The sequence below is a fragment of the Mytilus trossulus genome, chromosome 6 (assembly GCF_036588685.1).
Source record: "Mytilus trossulus isolate FHL-02 chromosome 6, PNRI_Mtr1.1.1.hap1, whole genome shotgun sequence".
Classification (NCBI taxonomy): domain Eukaryota; kingdom Metazoa; phylum Mollusca; class Bivalvia; order Mytilida; family Mytilidae; genus Mytilus; species Mytilus trossulus.
In genome coordinates this window covers 30030284-30047797 of record NC_086378.1, presented here as the reverse complement: position 1 = coordinate 30047797, position 17514 = coordinate 30030284, and the positions used below count along the sequence as shown (strand labels likewise).

General features: G+C 33.8%; 1 protein-coding gene across 1 annotated transcript; it reads right to left on the bottom strand.

Moving 5' to 3' along the window:
* Positions 1-1085: 1085 nt before the first annotated feature.
* Positions 1086-14369, bottom strand: LOC134723312 (uncharacterized). Its single transcript, XM_063586931.1, has 2 exons — positions 14252-14369; positions 1086-2314 (listed from the first exon to the last, which is right to left on the bottom strand). Exons 1-2 carry the CDS (start codon positions 14259-14261, stop codon positions 1548-1550), a joined length of 777 nt encoding a protein of 258 aa, XP_063443001.1. The 5' UTR covers positions 14262-14369; the 3' UTR covers positions 1086-1547.
* Positions 14370-17514: the final 3145 nt, after the last annotated feature.

Genomic DNA, 17514 nt, shown 5'->3' with positions numbered 1-17514 from the left:
GCAGGTTTTATCTGATCTTGACCTCATTTTCAGTGTTCATTTCCCTGTGTTAAGTTATGTGTTCTGGTCTTTTTCTTAAAACTATACCCAATAGGTCAACTAACTTGATGTATGGAATGATTGTAAGGTGTATATGTCTTTGTCATGTTTCATGTGACCTTGACTCATTTTCTTTGTTCCTTGGGCAAATGTTATGTTTGCATGGTTATATATTGATTGTAAGGTGTACATGTCTGTCTGGCATAGTTCATCTGACCATGATCTCATTTTCTTGGTCCATTGCAATTTGGTCAATGTTAAGTTTTCCTTTTTACTTAAGTGTGTTTCTTATAAACTATAAGGAATAGTTCAACTATATTTTGTGCACAGTATGATTGTAAGGTTCACATGCATTTTTGGTTGGGTTTATCTGACATTCAACATTCAAGTCAGTAAAGTACGCCTGAAATGTTCGTGTGTGAACTATATATGCTATAATATTTTGAACATATAAAGTGTTTTGATAAGATAACAGTTAAACAAGTGGTACGAGTGTGTGTATTCTATTGTACAATCTGCTATTGGGATTTGAATTTTAAAGGGTTTACCATCCTAGTTTCCAGTACTTATCGAAAAACATAAAATGTGCTTATATTGTTTAATGATGAAAATAAAATTATTATAAGATATGAATTTAATTTTAAATTCAGGACTACTTGTATATCTACCTCATATATATGAGTTAACATTGTTTATCTTTAATATTATTTTAATGTTTTTATCACAGTTGTCATTTAATACTAGAAACCGAAATGAATAAATCACTTAAAAGTAAAATCACAAAAATACTGAATTCAAAACAGATAGTCCCTAATCAAATGGAAAAATCAGTGGCAGATCAAGGGGAGGGTTACGGGGTTTGGACCCCCCTTTTTTTGGACCAACAATGCATTTGAATGGGGACATATAGTTCGAACCCTCCCTTTGTCCTGGGTTGGGACCCCCCTTTTTTTAAATAGCTGGATCTGCCCCTGAAAATAATAAAACATCAAACGAATGGACAACAACTGTCTTATTCCTGACTTGGTACAGGCATTTTGGTGGATTGAACCTTGTTTTATAGCGCTATACCTCTCACTTGTATGACAGTCGCATCAAATTCCTTCATATTTACAACGATACGTGAACAAAACAGACAAAATAGGTAAAATAGTCAAAATATGATTACAGCAGTCATAACTATGTTGAAATCTCAAAACAAACAAACATATGCAAAAAAAAGCACAAAAAGCATCTACGCCTGTTTGACGTCAGAAAATGTAAACGTCACATAGGAGGAAATTTGTAGTTCAATGTCTACAAACCTTTATTATTTCACATGGGGAATGGTGGTATACAGGGTTAAAAATCAAAAGTTATGTTAGAATTAACTTTTCAGAAACAGACTGAGATTTAAAATTATCCGGAAGTTCTTTACACTTTTTAAAAATCCACTTCCAAGTTGTTGTTTATGATATCTACTATATTGGTCTGATCAAGAGCTGCTTTGTTTATGATGTACTAGTATACTACACAAGATTATTATCTCTCATGTAGTCTATATTGGTTTGATCAAGGGCTGCTAATCCTTTTAGATATTGGAGAATTTTCTTGTCATCCTTTTCTCTTCTTTGTCTCTCGGTTTCTAACCCTGCAGCATTAAAAAAATATGTCCAGTTCTCATCTGTCAATATATCAAGTTTTATATCACTTTTCAAAAGATTTGTCAATCCTTCCATGTTTTCTTGTCCATATATGTCCTCAATATGTTTATAGAAATTAGAAAAAGTGATTTTAAAGTTAATATTTTCTACTCTTTCAACTTCAGTTGTCAGGGACATTTTCCTAACCTTATCAGCATGTCCGTCATATCGGTTTGTCCGTTGCCTGACTATTTCTGCATCTGTCCGTTGCTTGATTATTTCTGCATCGAGATATTTCTTACAAGTACACAATTTGTCGGAACAATCTCTATCTGGTGAGTAGTTAATTATGACTTCTATGCTGAGTATACCTTTATAACTTCCTATTTTATAATCTGCCTGTTCTTCCAAATGGTTCTGAATTTTCTTCAGATCTTTTATCATTATTATTTCAGCATGTTTTCCTATAGCATTGTCTACCCTAATCCAGCTGTTCTCGGGAATGTCCACATACTTTACGGTGGCTTTTGAGTTGTATTTGTAAAGTAGAATTGTTGAACGTGGCCAAGGTTGTTCTCTATCACCATACTTAAATGGAACGGCGAATAGTTCATGGAATTCTTCTAATGAAACTAGTGGCTGTCCATTTGCCCCTACAGTAAAAACATCTATTGTATAAGAATAATAGTAGTTTTTAAAAATACTCAATATTAGTATTTACAACGATATCTAAATTTCTGGAAATCCCTATTCCTTGGAATATCTTTACCACTTGATGTTCCAATTTATAAGAAAATCTTAAATACTGGATATCCCCTAATTTATAACAATATCTTAAATACCGGACTCTCAAATGATGAGAATATCGAACATACTTGAAAGCTGCCCCGCATTTTTTTACTAAAAATAATATATGAACAAGGGTCAAAATGCATTAAAAAGGACTAATACATGTTCCCTTTTAAAAAAAAAGTCATACACAACAAATCATCAAAACAAAAAAAGGTTCTTTTCGGTCGGGATGCTTCAAATATGTGTCGCTGAAACTTAAGCAATCAACAACCAATCAATTACCCGATCTTTATGGAACGCCATGACTGCCTGGTGTTAATGATCAGCATTATATGCAGTGCTCACACCATTATATGCAGTGCTCACAACATTAAATTAAGTGCTCACAACATTATATTAAGTGCTCACAACATTATATTAAGTGCTCACAACATTATACGCAGTGGTCCAAACATTATATGCAGGGGTCACAACATTTTATGAAGTGGTCACAACATATACTTTTATTGTTGATGAAGGTGATGATCGGTGATGGGGCAGTCCTGGCGTTCCATAGATCTTTTCTTGTTGTTGCATGGGGAGTTGAAAAAATATCTTCTTAATCATAGGAGATTCATGTAGTTGACAAAGCATCACCCAAACATAAGTGACTAAGGGCTTAGGCAGCAAACAAGAAATTATATCATAAATAAACAAAAATGATAGTTATAAGCGATTAACTTCAAAAGTTACAAAAAAAAAATTCCTCAAATTGAAAACTTCTTTTACTAGACATTAGTATTGGTAACTAAACGTGGCTGAACAAAAATGTCTCATCTTCTGAAAGTTTATATCTACACCACACATCTTTTGTCGAAAATGGGACGCGACTTCGTTCATACAACCGAACAACTATCACAACCTTTTGTACGTATAAAGGTTTACTAACAGATTCCTTTAATTTCATATGCTCAACCAAAAATGCATATGTTGTTTAATACAAATTGCCGATAAAAGGAAATAGGCATTTTATATTTTGATGCAATCTAATTAAAATATTAATTTTGATGTCGACTTCGTCAGCTCGCTTCAACGGATTCACTTGCAATTCTTGTTGAAAAAAGTCAGTATCTAAAACAAAAATAGTCATTACATCTATATATTAAACTTGGAAAAAATGTAACAGCACAAATACTCTACCTTCCCCTGTTCCTGCGAATGATTTTAACGCCATTTTAACCAGAAAGAAAGTTCTAATTATACTAGTACTTATTGTCGAGCCTTCGACTTTAGTCGAAAAAAGCGAGACTAAGCGATCCTACATTCCGTCGTCGTCGTCGGTGGCGTCCACAATTATTCACTCTGTGGTTAAAGTTTTTGAAAATTTAATAACTTTCTTAAACTTTACTGGATTTCTACCAAACTTGGACAGAAGCTTGTTTATGATCATAAGATAGTATCCAGAAGAATTAAATTCCATTTTTTCTTCACTTTATTTATAAATGGACTTAGTTTTTCTGCGGCGAAACATTACATTCACTCTGTGATTAAAGTTTTTTAAATTTTAATAACTTTCTTAAAGTATACTGGATTTCTACCAAATGTGGACAGAAGCTTGTTTATGATCATTAGATAGTATCCAGAAGTTAATTTTGTAAAAATTAAATTCCATTTTTTCTGTATTTTATTTATAAATGAACTTAGTTTTTCTGCGGCGAAACATTACATTCACTCTGTGGTTAAAGTTTTTAAAATTTGAATATCTTTCTTAAACTATACTGGATTTCTACCAAACGCGGACAGAAGCTTGTTTATGATCATTAGATAGTATCCAGAAGTAAAGTTTGCAAAAATGAAATTCCATTTTTTCTGTTTTTGTCGAGCCTTCGACTTTTGTCGAAAAAGCGAGACTAAGCGATCCTACATTCCGTCGTCGTCGGCGTCGGCGGCGGCGGCGTCCACAAATATTCACTCTGTGGTTAAAGTTTTTGAAATTTTAATAACTTTCTTAAACTTAGACAGAAGCTAGTTTATGATCAAAAGATAATATGCATAAGGAAATTTTGTAAAAAAATAAATCCATTTTTTCCGTATTTTACTTTTAAATGGACTAAGATTTTCTGCCAGGAAATAACATGTTTACTCTGTGGTTATATTTAAAAAAAAAACTTTCTTTTGCTACTTTTGATTTGTACCAAACTTAGGCCGTGTTCACACCAAAAGCCGTGTAGAGTAAACATGTTTAACCAATTAGTTTAGTGTAGTGTACACTGGTTTCACATTACATTTGTTCGCATCTATACACCTTGTTTAGCTACCTGTACATAAGATTTGTTCCCACTTGTAAACTATATGTCATTTAACCATTACGTAGATTTGAATTCAAAATTTTTGGAAAAATTTTCTAGCGGTAAGGGAACAACCATTAGACTTCAAAACGGTGGTGGGGGTTGGAATAAAAATATTCCGATCCCCAAATCGATAAAAAAAAAATATGGTCATACAGATGATAAAAAAGATATTCTGAATCAAGAGTTTACCCCATACATTATAGTGTTAAATATTGAAAAAAAGGTATTTGATCACCAGCATCGAAAAAAAAAAGGAATAAAAACGTACGCGCGAAAAAAAATCTGACTCAGATAAAAAAGATAACCCTCCCTCATTTTTTAAAGTTAAATGGTTGCTAATTTATGAAAGCCATTTATACAATTTGCAGTAGTTTGAAAATACTAGAGATGTCTCGATAACGCATTAGAAAACGTTAGCTGCAACAGCGTGCTTACAGCCGAAAATAAAAGGATTGAGATAATGGGGATCACTACATTTGTATCTTTTCTGTTCGATTCAAATGGTATTTCTTCTTCAAGGAGTATTTGGTAAAGGAATAGGGTAACGTTTTTTTATTTATTTTACGTGTTATTAAACGGAACTGAGATACTAGACAAACATATCATTTACCTCACACTTTTTTTAGTCATGCATTTATGCGTGAATCGTTTTTTGAGTAAAAACCAGTGGCGAATATTTCTGTGTACGTCAAGTCGATTCGGGAAGACCTTTTCAAATGAATTAGGCAGCAACTATTTACTTCATTTTTTGTGGAGGGGGGGGGGCGTGAGCTATTGATTTTTTTCAGGACAAATTTGGTGACAAGTCGAAATCAATTTTAGCATTAGATAGTGGCAGCTGAGGGTGAAACAAACAAATTTTTTTTCAGGGGCAAAAAACTGGAAACATTTTTTGTTTCCAAAACAAAATCCATAGCTCACCACCCCACCCCCTTGCCATTATGTTTTATACTTAACTATAATACCCCCCCCCCCCCCCCCGAAAAAAAAATCAATTGGTTGCTGCCTTATGGGTTCGGCAATGATGCTGCTTTGAGTCTTGATTAGGGGTTAATAAAGTACGTTATTTTTTTTTAACCAAAAAAAATCTGTAAAATTTAGACAACTAATAATTATCAAAAATATCAATTTTACTCAAAAATAGTTTCCTCCTTAAATATATACACGATAAAACTAATGTCCTAAATGTATGGAACGCCGTAACTGCCTTATGGTACTTCATTCTTTATCATGATGAGATTTTTCTTTATCATGATGAGCTTTTTCTCTATCATGATGAGATTTTTCTTTTTTATGATGAGCTTTTTCTTTATTATGATGAGCTTTTTCTCTATTATGATGAGCTTTTTCTCTATTACGTTGAGCTTTTTCTTTATTATGATGAGCTTTTTCTCTATTATGATGAGCTTTTTCTCTATTATGATGGTCTTTTTCTTTATTATGATGAGCTTTTTCTTTAATATGATGAGCTTTTTCTCTATTATGATGAGCTTTTTCTTTATTATGATGAGCTTTTTCTTTATTATGATGAGCTTTTTCTCTATTATGATCAGTTGTTAGAAAATATGAAATTAAGAGAATTAAGATTAAACAAAAAGAAAAATCTCAATATCAGAAATGTTGAAAGTCCTACGTAAAGTTGGCTTGCTCCAGGCGCGGGAAATATTTGATAACGAAAAAATAACTCCTAATATTGTCAGCATGCTTTCAAAAGTGCATACCTGTCAACTGTAACTATTTGCGGGGGATTTTCCCCATAGAAGCTCCCAAAATGAATTTTTGAAAGAGCAATTTTGTTCACAATTTTAAACAAACAATTAATTTAACAATGACTATAGGCTTCTTAAAGTATGAAGAAGCCAAAACACAACATTAAATATATTTAAAGGCTCCCTTGAAGGATTATAAGTCCCATCTTGCACATAAAACCCCCATGGGCATTTTGAAAAGTTGGCAGATACTCAAAACATGAACTGAAATATCTAGAAGTTACCATTCCAGCGCATATGATGACACTGCTTTTCACTTCTGCCGCCAACTATGCTCCTCACGACTATGCATACGTTATAGAAAATTCGTTTCCACAAATACCTTAAAGTTTACTTAATTCTTTCATATACATAAAAATTAGGTTTCAAAGTTTGGTTGTACTTTAAAACTTATTTCAAACGAGATACATGTAGCACATCCTCAATTTTTACAGAAATGTTGTTTGTCGTGCCCGGCACTTTTGAAACTATCCTGGTAAACTTATTTATTCTTTAAATAAACTCATTCTAAAAGGTTACCAATTCAGCACTGTAATTAGATCATTGAATATTGTTTTATTGGTATTGATATTGATTTTGTTATCAGTAAGACAAGTAAATATCATTTTTATATACATATACACATTCATGGATCTGCAATATGACGACTCATGTATCTTAGCATAGCACAATGTCAGGTTTTTCTCGGACTTTTTATTGACGTCTTTGCACTAAATTCATTGGATGTTTGATATGTACTGATTAATAATTTAGTCTTAGATGCATGATTTTATTTATTAGTTTTTTTGTCTTTTTGTTGTTTAGATTTACAAGTATCCGGCCCATGTCCGCTTGCATTTGTAGTATTTGCATGTTTATCCATCTGAGGATCGATTTGAGCCTTCTTAACTTATTTTTATTGCTCGTTCTTATGTTGTACCACTGTCCCAGGTTAGGGGGAGGGTTGGGATCCCGCCACATTATGTATGTGTGTGCCAGTCCCAAATCAGAAGCCAGTAATTCAGTTGTTGTCGTTTGTTTATGTGTTACATATTTGCTTTTTTTTTCATTTTGATGCCCCATTTATAGGCATTATGTTTTCGTTCAATCGTTCATTCGTCCGTTCTTACGATCGTTCGTCTATTCCACTTCAGGTTAAAAGTTTTTGATCAAGGTAGTTTTTGATGAAGTTGAAGTCCAATCAACTTGAAACTTAAGCATGTTTCCTCTGATATGATCTTTCTAATTTGAATGCCAAATTAGATATTTTATCCCATTTTCACGGTCCATTGAATATAGAAAATGATAATGCGGATGGGGCATCCATGTGCTTAGGATACACTCTTGTTTGTATATAAATTAGGCCGTTAGTTTTTCTCGTCTGAATTGTTTTACATTGTAATTTTGAGGCCTTTTATAGCGGACTATGCGGTATTAAATTTGCTTATTGTTGAAGACCGTGAGGTGACATATAGTTGTTAATTTCAGTGTCATTTGGTCTCTTGTGGAGAGTTGTCTCATTGGAAATCATCAAACGCTTTCTTTTGATATATAGGTGTACCAGATGAGTTCTATGATGGATATAACAAAACCAAGACTAAAATGGGGAGGTGGAGGGGAATAGGCCAAACAATTATAGACAATGATCATTTATAACATTGTTATTGTACGCAAAAAAATAAGGACAGTTCAATCAGGCTTGTGCAGAAAGGATTTCAACACAATTCACGAAGTCATTGATGCCAAATTTGGTACCTGTCCTATTAAAATCTGATCTAGTTATTCGTTAGTCATTAATTGCAATGTTCATGTGGTTAAACAAAATTGCCTTCCATCATCCATAAGATTAGCCGCATCAATGTTTCCTTCTAATTCATAATCAACTAAATCTCGTTCATTGAGCTGTGTACCAACTGGATTCTGTATGTGACCGGTGATCCAAATATTGACAGGAGATGATTTTGTTGTTCTCATTCTATGGCTTGCCCAAACTTGAGTTCAAATATAAAGTCTTCTGTTAATTTTAGATATGTAAATGTAGAACAGGGCTATTAGATGCAGTCCATTTAGTTGATCGGAAATTCCCTGGTCTTCCAAAGGATAGAATAAGTTATAGAAATAGCACAAAACACTCTCATTAACGTCCCTTCACAAGACGGCTCTCTATTCTCTGACTGCGTGCTTGAGTCTGTAATCACTGCCGTCACCATGTTTTGTCAACATGAAATCCGCCATGTATAAATTTTCTAGTCCCTTATCTGACCAGAGGCGTATTTAGAGGAGACCAAGGGGACCCACCCCCCTTTTTCTGGAAAAAAATTGGTTGATTATATAGGGAATCACTGAGGCATGACCGGAGCGGGCCCCCTCTTAGGCAGTCTTTGGGAGGACTCACTTATAAAAATTTCTGGATTCGCCACTGCTGACAGAACGAATACAAAAAACCTACTCCTAAATACGAACGGTGGCGGAATTATTGTTGCTACGACAATGTAGAAACATAATAAGCCTACTGAACCCATCAGCTCCACCGAGTATAATGAATCTCCATCTTACTAATTTATGGTTAGTGTATATGTGCCATAAGTGGTTCGGTGCCGTAATTTTATATACGAGTCTGTGCAGTCGGCCTTTTTCTCTCTCTCTCTTAGGTACCAGCTAAGTATATTCTAAGAATGGCATCTCTTTACCTCAATCTTTGTACTATTTTCCTTTCAGTATTTCACGCAACATGCGTTCGCCACAACGAGAAAAGTCAACGACAATGCCAAAAGTATACTGTCAAGGTTGCCATCTTCAATGTCAGAAAAGTCTCTTTCTGTAGTCCAAAATGAGACACTCGTCAATATATTGTTCTCTCTGAGAGTTATAAGAAATTTCCAATGTCGATATCTTGAAGTCACAATCCAACAACGATTCTAATACATTTTTGTCTACAGGGTATTTTTGATTGCCATCCGAACTATCAGTTTTCACAGGTTTCATGTTTCCATACTTGATGTATTCCATTCGCAGTGTCATCATATGGGCTGGAATGGTAACTCCTAGATATTCCAGTTCATGTTTTGAAAGCATGCTGACAAAATTTTGTGTTATTTTTTCTTTATCAAACATTTTCCGCACATGGAGCAAGCTAACTTTCCGAAAAACTTTCAACATTTCTGATTTGGCCATTTTTCTTTTTGTTTGACAGTAATTCTCTTAATTTCCCATGATTCCCTTCTAACAGCTCATCATGATAAAGAAATTTCATCATAAAGAAAAACCTCATCATAATAGAGAAAAAGCTCACCATAATAAAGAAAAAGCTCATCATAATAAAGAAAAAGCTCATCATAATAGAGAAAAAGCTCATCATAATAAAGAAAAAGCTCATCATAATAGAGAAAAAGCTCATCATGATAAAGAAAAAGCTCATCATAATAAAGAAAAAGCTCATCATAATAAGGAAAAAGCTCATCATGATAAAGAAAAAGCTCATCATAATAGAGAAAAACCTCATCATAATAAAGAAAAACCTCATCATAATAGAGAAAAACCTCATCATAATAAAGAAAAACCTCATCATGATAAAGAATGAAGTACCATAAGGCAGTTACGGCGTTCCATATAAATGCCTAGTTTTGTGTACACTTAACATACACAAGGCCTACATTGACTATCGACTGTGTGTAGGTAAAACATGATTTAAACTACATGTAAACATTGAGTTTTATCAATGAGAACGCAATTTAAGCTTGTTTAAGATCATAAGCTAGTATTTAGAAGGAAATTTTGATAATATTTTGTACCTGTGTATCTGTATTTTACTTATATGGACTAAGTTTTCTTCCAGTTAACATTACATACAGTCTGCAGTTAAAGTTTTTAAACATTTATTAGATTCATAAACTATCCTGGATTTTTACTAAACTTGGACAGAAGCTACTTAAAATCAAAAGATAGTATCAAGAGGAATATTTTTATTGATTTTTTTCCTCATTTTGTTGAGCCTGTGAATTTCAGCAAAAGTAGGCGAGACACTGGGTTCCGCGGAACCCTTACAAATTTTTTACTTATAAATGGACTTAGTTTTTCTGCGGGGAAACATTACATTCACTCTGTGGTTAAAGTTTTTAAAATTTTAATAACTTTCTTTAACTATCCTGGGTTTGTACCAAACTTGGACAGAAGCTTGTTTATGATCATAAGATAGTATCCAGAAGTAAATTTTGTAAAAAAAATAAATTCATTTTTTCTGTATTATACTTTTAAATGGACTAAGGTTTTCTGCCAGGAAACAACACATTCACTCTGTGGTTAAATTTTAAAAAAAATTAATGACTTTCTTATACTATTTTAAATTTGCACCAAACTTGGACAGAAGCTTGTTTATGATCAAAAGCTAGTATCTAGAAAGGAAATTTTGTTAATATTTGGTATCTGTGTATCTGTATTTTACTTATAAATGGACTTAGTTTTTCTTCCAGCTAACATTACATACAGTCTATAGTTTTTAAAACATTTATTTGATTCATAAACTACAAGTATCCTATTTTTTTTTACCAAACTTGGACAGAAGCTTCTTACAATCAAAAGATAGTATCAAGAGGAATATTTTTATTGATTGTTTTCCTCGTTTTTATTGAGCCTGGGAGTTACAGCAAAAGTAGGCGAGACACTGGGTTCCGCGGAACCCTTACAAATTTTATACAATATAAGGTCAATGTTCGATGACGTGACATAAAATCGACGTTTTGTGAAATATCCCTATGTTACTATATTTAGTAGCTAAAGAGTTAGACATACATTATAGTATAAAAAGAAGATGGGGTATGATTGACAATGCCGGAGACAACTCACCACAAAAGACCCAATGTCACAGAAAGTCACAACTATAGGTCACTATACGTCCTCAGTCAAGGGAAAGCAAGCAAAGCCCATACCGCATAGTCAGCTCTGATTAAAGGCCCCTAAAAGACAAATGTAAATCGATGCAAACGAGAAAACTATCGGCCTAATCAGTGTACAAAACATGAATGAACTAGCAACTAATTACAGCCACTGAATGAGTCCAGGCTCCTGATATGTGGGACAAGAAATAGAAAATTGAATATTCACTAATCACACAATGACATAGACGAAATCGGAAATAAAAATTCTGCACAAAAGCGCCTATGATTTAAAAGATCTTAAAAGAAACAATTTGTATATACAAATATCCATGTATCCATTTACTACAAACTTTCATTTTCATTATAAAGGGGGAAATAATTAGGGCTATAGTAAATTTAAATAAAACATATTACTGCTGTGATGACTAGTAGCTGTATTCATCATCTTTGTCGTAAAACTTTAAAATTCATATTCAAGCAATTAATATTCATTGGCGGATTCAGAGGGGGGCGTCGAGAGCGTACGCCCCCCACCTTTTGCTCAGACTTTTTTTTGTGGTAAAAATGATTGATCAGACTTGACTTCGTGAACTTTGCCATTCCGAGTATTTAATTTTTATACGATAATTCCTTACTTATAAATATATTTTTCGCTGGTATTTACTGATTGTCAAAGTCATGTGATTTGCTATGGTGAAGTTGACCAGTGCGTTGAAAAAACGGCACTCGGTCATTTTGAAATTCAAATGACAGTAGTACACATTGCTTAGGCTGAGAAAGTCATGACAATCAGGAAACTTCAAAGCGACACAGGTTTGAGCAAGAAAGTATTGACTTCTATGTCACTATTTCGCCATGCAGAAAGTAATAGTAAATACTCTAGACTATTACACTCTCATGAAAAAAAGTTCAACAATATAAGTTTACCTACGAAAACATGTTTAACCCCAAATGCCCCAGCCTATTTTATAAATAACAAAGATTAATGATCATCAGTCAGTATAAGCTCCTGAAAGATTTCAAGTCTCATGTACGAACCATTTGATTTGAGGAGGCAGTCCGAGATATTTGAGAGAAAAAAAAATTGACTCTGATTCTCGTCTTTAACAAAAATTCTGGCCGTATCTGGATTGAAAACAATAGTCTTGTCCACGTTTTTGCTATTAAAAACGAAAATGTCCAACAAAATTATTTAATGAAATGAACATAATGAATAAAAACAGGCGTATTTTTTGTGACCGGGGTTTGCATGTCTGAATTTCGCCGGACTTATACATATGAAATACTTTTTTCAAGACAAGACTGTCACTTGTCTGCTGAGTGTGGAGTGTGACCTTTAGGGAGCTACCATTTGATTTATATGGGGGGGGGGGGGGGGGGGGGGGGGGTTATCTTGACTTTTTTTTTTACCTAAATTGTAGTCCTGACTTTTTTTTTTGAAAGTGTCTCATCCTGCCTTTTTTACTCAAAACTCCTGTCCTGCCTATTTTTTTCAAATTTCATCCTAGCGCCAAACCCCCCCCCCCTAAAAATCAAATGGTAGCTCCCTTATGTCTCTATTTGTCGACCGTCATTCACAACTTCGTTGGTTTTTTTTTTGGTTTTTTTTAAATATAAAACATATTTTATTAACAATCACCTGTTACATCAACCCTCAGTTTCCCAGGGGAGCAACTAAGGGGCCCCAATTTTCACAGTCTCATTTGTCGGGGGGAAAGCAAATGAGAAAAAAAAACTCCCACTTTAAATTATTAACATCAACCTTTAAAAATAGTATCTATCCTTGTACAAATGTCCATGTACCTGCTATCATTATCGATCTATATATCTTTACCTCTCACCATATATAATTAATTGAGTAAAGTATGTTTTGTATCTTTATTTATTTCTCACAAAGGCTACCTGTATTTACTAAGCAGTTTCAATGTTATCGTACTTTCGTTGTTATTTCAGACACTTTCGTAGTCTTTGATGGATTTGGAACCCCTCACTTCGGTTCCCTAAGTTATGTTGGGTGAAACATATCAATCAAATGTTTTGATAACTGCTTAATTGTCTTTTCTAACTCGTGTAAGTCGTATTGTAAATTTCATCGAATTTCCATGTCTATTTTTTACTGACAAGTATACATCAAATATATCAGTTCAGAGCTTTGGAACAATACAATCATTATATGATAGACAATTAAAAGGGAGAATACAGCATAAAAAATGTCCAAACCGTACACTTTACAGCAACTATAAAATATACATGTCCCATGCAAGCCAGGGACCGTTTAAATAGTGCATATTTCATTTATTTTATGTTTTTTAGCCCCAAAAAGGTCCCAAAAATTTCCCCCCTTGCTCCGCTCGGCAAAATTTTAAATCTTCGCCCCCCTTTCCAAAATCCTGGATCCGCCCCTGGTATTTACTAAAAGAACTAGGTTCTGAGGACACTGTTTGAAACGATAAGGAGAGCCGTGCTGTAGTGGTTAGCGCTTCGGACTACAAACACAAAGGTTTCTGGTTCGACACCGTTCCGGGAGAAAATTTCAGGGACATATTATTCGGCTCTCTCTTGACACCATTTTCGAGTATGGTCTTGATAAACTATTATAGTGCGTCCGAAGGAGACAACAAATGAGACAACAAATGGCTGACACATGTAAAGAAAGCAATATACCTTGCACGTAAAAGACACCCATGTAGATTTCGAAATAAAGCATGCTTATTGCTTCTACAAGGCAGCAATATCACCAGCTAAGTGGAAAGGAATTAACATAAGTTGTAATAATTTGTTTCCCAATGCAATCCATATTTACTGTATATGTTTAAACTTAAAGATAAATTCCATTACAAACTTACCTTGTGCCATGATGTTTGATATGGCAAGATGACAGAAAAATGACAGATGTTTGTACGTAATTCTTTAAGACTGAACACTTGATTCAAAACAAGAGGCTCTCAAGAGCCTGAATCGTTCACCTGTATTTTATTTTTGCTGAAATCTTTTATCAATGATTATTTTTGTTTTTCAATATAGATCAATATACATTAATAAAGAATAGGAAATAATCAAAGAGCTGAAAAGCTCTGAGGGGAAAGACGGCCATTGTTTCTATATCATTTTTTTTTGGAGAGGGGGGGATTCGTTTGATAGTTCTCATATAAAGAATGACAAAAAAAAACAGCTAGAAACGTGTAGAAAGGTTGACAATATTGAAATAAACTGTTGTTTAATGTAATTTCGTTTCTTTAGTTTATTAGGATTCAATTTAGACCAATGGAAGAGATCTGCATCTTCAAAATCTAAACATTCAACTAAAGTTGATAGTTAATTGTCTAAAACTCAACTAGTTGAATTCGGTCATTTAACAACAACTACAATATTTTTTGAAATCTTAATAGTGTACGACTGAACTGCAGGCTCGGGCCATTTTCCATTTCTTGTGACAGTGCTCTTAAGATTTTTCTTTTTTTTCTTAAAAAAGTTAGGACTGAAAAATCTATTCAGTTTTGAATTTCCATTGATAAAGTTTCCAGTTAAAACTCTCATCACACGGGTACAGGTACTAATAAAAAAAAACTAATATGATTAATGTAAACTGTGTGAAGCTTGTTTCCAAATCCTACATTTTAAAATATTTGTAAAATTTTATGAATAAATAGGTTTAAACAACAAAATGCAACATTTGGAATTTATTTTTTTCTTGTTACCATTACAATGATTATGTTGGTACACACAATTTAGTTTTAATGGAAGGCTATATATAGCTTCTTAAGTTATCATATACTAAATGTTACATTTTAAGAGTTTATTTCAGTGGATAATTACTCATAAATGGAGGTGCTCCTGATTTGAAGGAAGATTCTCATAACAAAGTTTGCAGAAAAAAATCGTTTCTTTCCCCAATCTCATGTAGCCTTCGGACTTTGTTTACTTTGAAAGTTGATGACCTACAAATTAAAATATTGCATATTGATGTTTGAATTATCTACAGCAAACACAATTACGATTAAATTAAACAAATACGATTTTTTAATAAGTGCACAATCTTTGAGAATGTCTGTCATCATAGGCGGATCCAGGGGGCAGGAGGGGGGCCCTGCCCCCCTAATCGTGGGAAAAAATTGATTGATTATATAGGGAATCACTTCAAGCCTGACTTGAGAGGGCCCCCTCTGAGGTCAGTCAGCCCCCCCCCCCCCCCCCCCCTAAGGAAAAGTTCTGGATCCGCCACTGGTCATGTCTGAGACATGTGACAGAGTTGTCAAGTCACAACTGGAGATTTAGAAATTTTCAGCTGGAGTTTGTGCCTCATAACTGGAGATTTTTTATCGACATTTTTATCGACGTACGCAATGGTTTTTTGGTGTTTAAACTGCATATATTTCCTTTTTTGTTAATGATTCTATAACTCCATAGCCATTTTTACTTGATAGAAATAGAAGATAAGGGTCTTTTAAATATTTATTTTTTATAAATAAAGCAAGTTCAAGATTGAGTGATTAGCCATCATATATAGCAGTCTTCACGACGAAATTTGAAATCTACAGGCCCAGAGCTCAATTTTTGAAATTTTTTTGTTATTCTGTTGGCCTGAAGATATGATTTTTACAGGCCCGAGAGCAATTTTACTAGCCTGAGCTGCCTGGGCTGCCACTCAGCGTGAAGACTGATATAGTTGGTAAAAAGTATCTCTGCTTAAGCTACATTGTCAATTTTGGTACCACTAACTGAACAGTGGTGTTGACTTGATAGAGTTGTGAGCTTTCTGGTGGGTTTGCTGTATCCATATGTTTCACTTTGGTCAAGTCATTATGGTCACCATAGTCAGCTTTGTAACAAGTGTAGTAGGCATACATATCATATTTTAGATCATTAAGACATTTGTCTTGAGGTTAAGTAATATAACAGTTACTGTTCAATGTTTTTAACAGCATCACAAAAAAGTCGTTGTTTATACAACTTTGATTAATCGATTGTCAGTATTTCACTTTTAATCATCCAGGCATGTGTCCTAAACTTGCTAGTTGATCACCAGGTAATTGTCAATACTCTTGTATTGCTGTTTATACAGTCTAATACTTAACACCTTCATAGATAACTCGAGCCAATTTACCTTTTGACATCAAAACAACTAAAGAAAACTTCCGTTTTTCTCGGACTTTTCCGATATGAATTTTGAGTTTGTTCCGACTTTTCCCTGTCAGTATCAATTTTGTAAACAAAAATTTCTACTGAAAATTTTTCGAGGTTGACATTCTCAAAAAGCGGACGATTTCAAATTTTAACGGGAGGGACGGAAGACGGTCTTAAAAGCGGGAGATTTTGACTCCAGCCGGAAGAATCACATGTAATCATTCAATGATTTAAATAACCAGTGAAGGATGTTCCTGCTTCAACGTAGTGTGGCATTCTAACATGACGTCACTATAAAATATAATGTAGGTTGGATATATTTAGAATATCTCGTCATACTGATTCTTCCGGATTGTAAAAGAAACATAAATAGTGTAAAGGAGAGTTCAATATAAGATAATTTCGAGAGAAACAGAAGGGAAATGTGTAAAAAAAAGTGATTAAATTCATTCTATTCATTTGCGTCTCCCCTTCAATCTCAGTAAGATTTGATGGGGGTTTTCCACACTATAAAAACAAAATGAATGATGTGAGGGAATGCCACGGTCACTCTGGTCAACCCCATTGGGGATTGACGGCTTGAATCCGTCTTTTCCCAAAAAATATTTAAAATATTTTGTGTATCCTTCTAGCTAGCGACTTTTTTTAACCACATGCCTTGTGTTGAGTGTCAGTGTGTCTGTGAACAAATGTGTAACAATTACACTTTGAGGAGTTAATTGACAAATTAGAACCTATAGACTTGTTTGCAGATCTTGCTTTTCTGTACAGTATCTTTACTAGCCGATAATAAACACTTTATTCTAGATAACATAAGAATCATTCAGCGTAAGTTTAGTTTAATTTTTTCAGTGGTTTGAGAGGAGAATACGTTTAAAAGTTAGGCTGAAACATGATTAACAAATTGTCTAAAATTGTCTGTAATTAAAGAACTATTTCTGTCCTTCAGCGGCCAATTGCAAATTTTAGTCGTGAAAGTTATTTG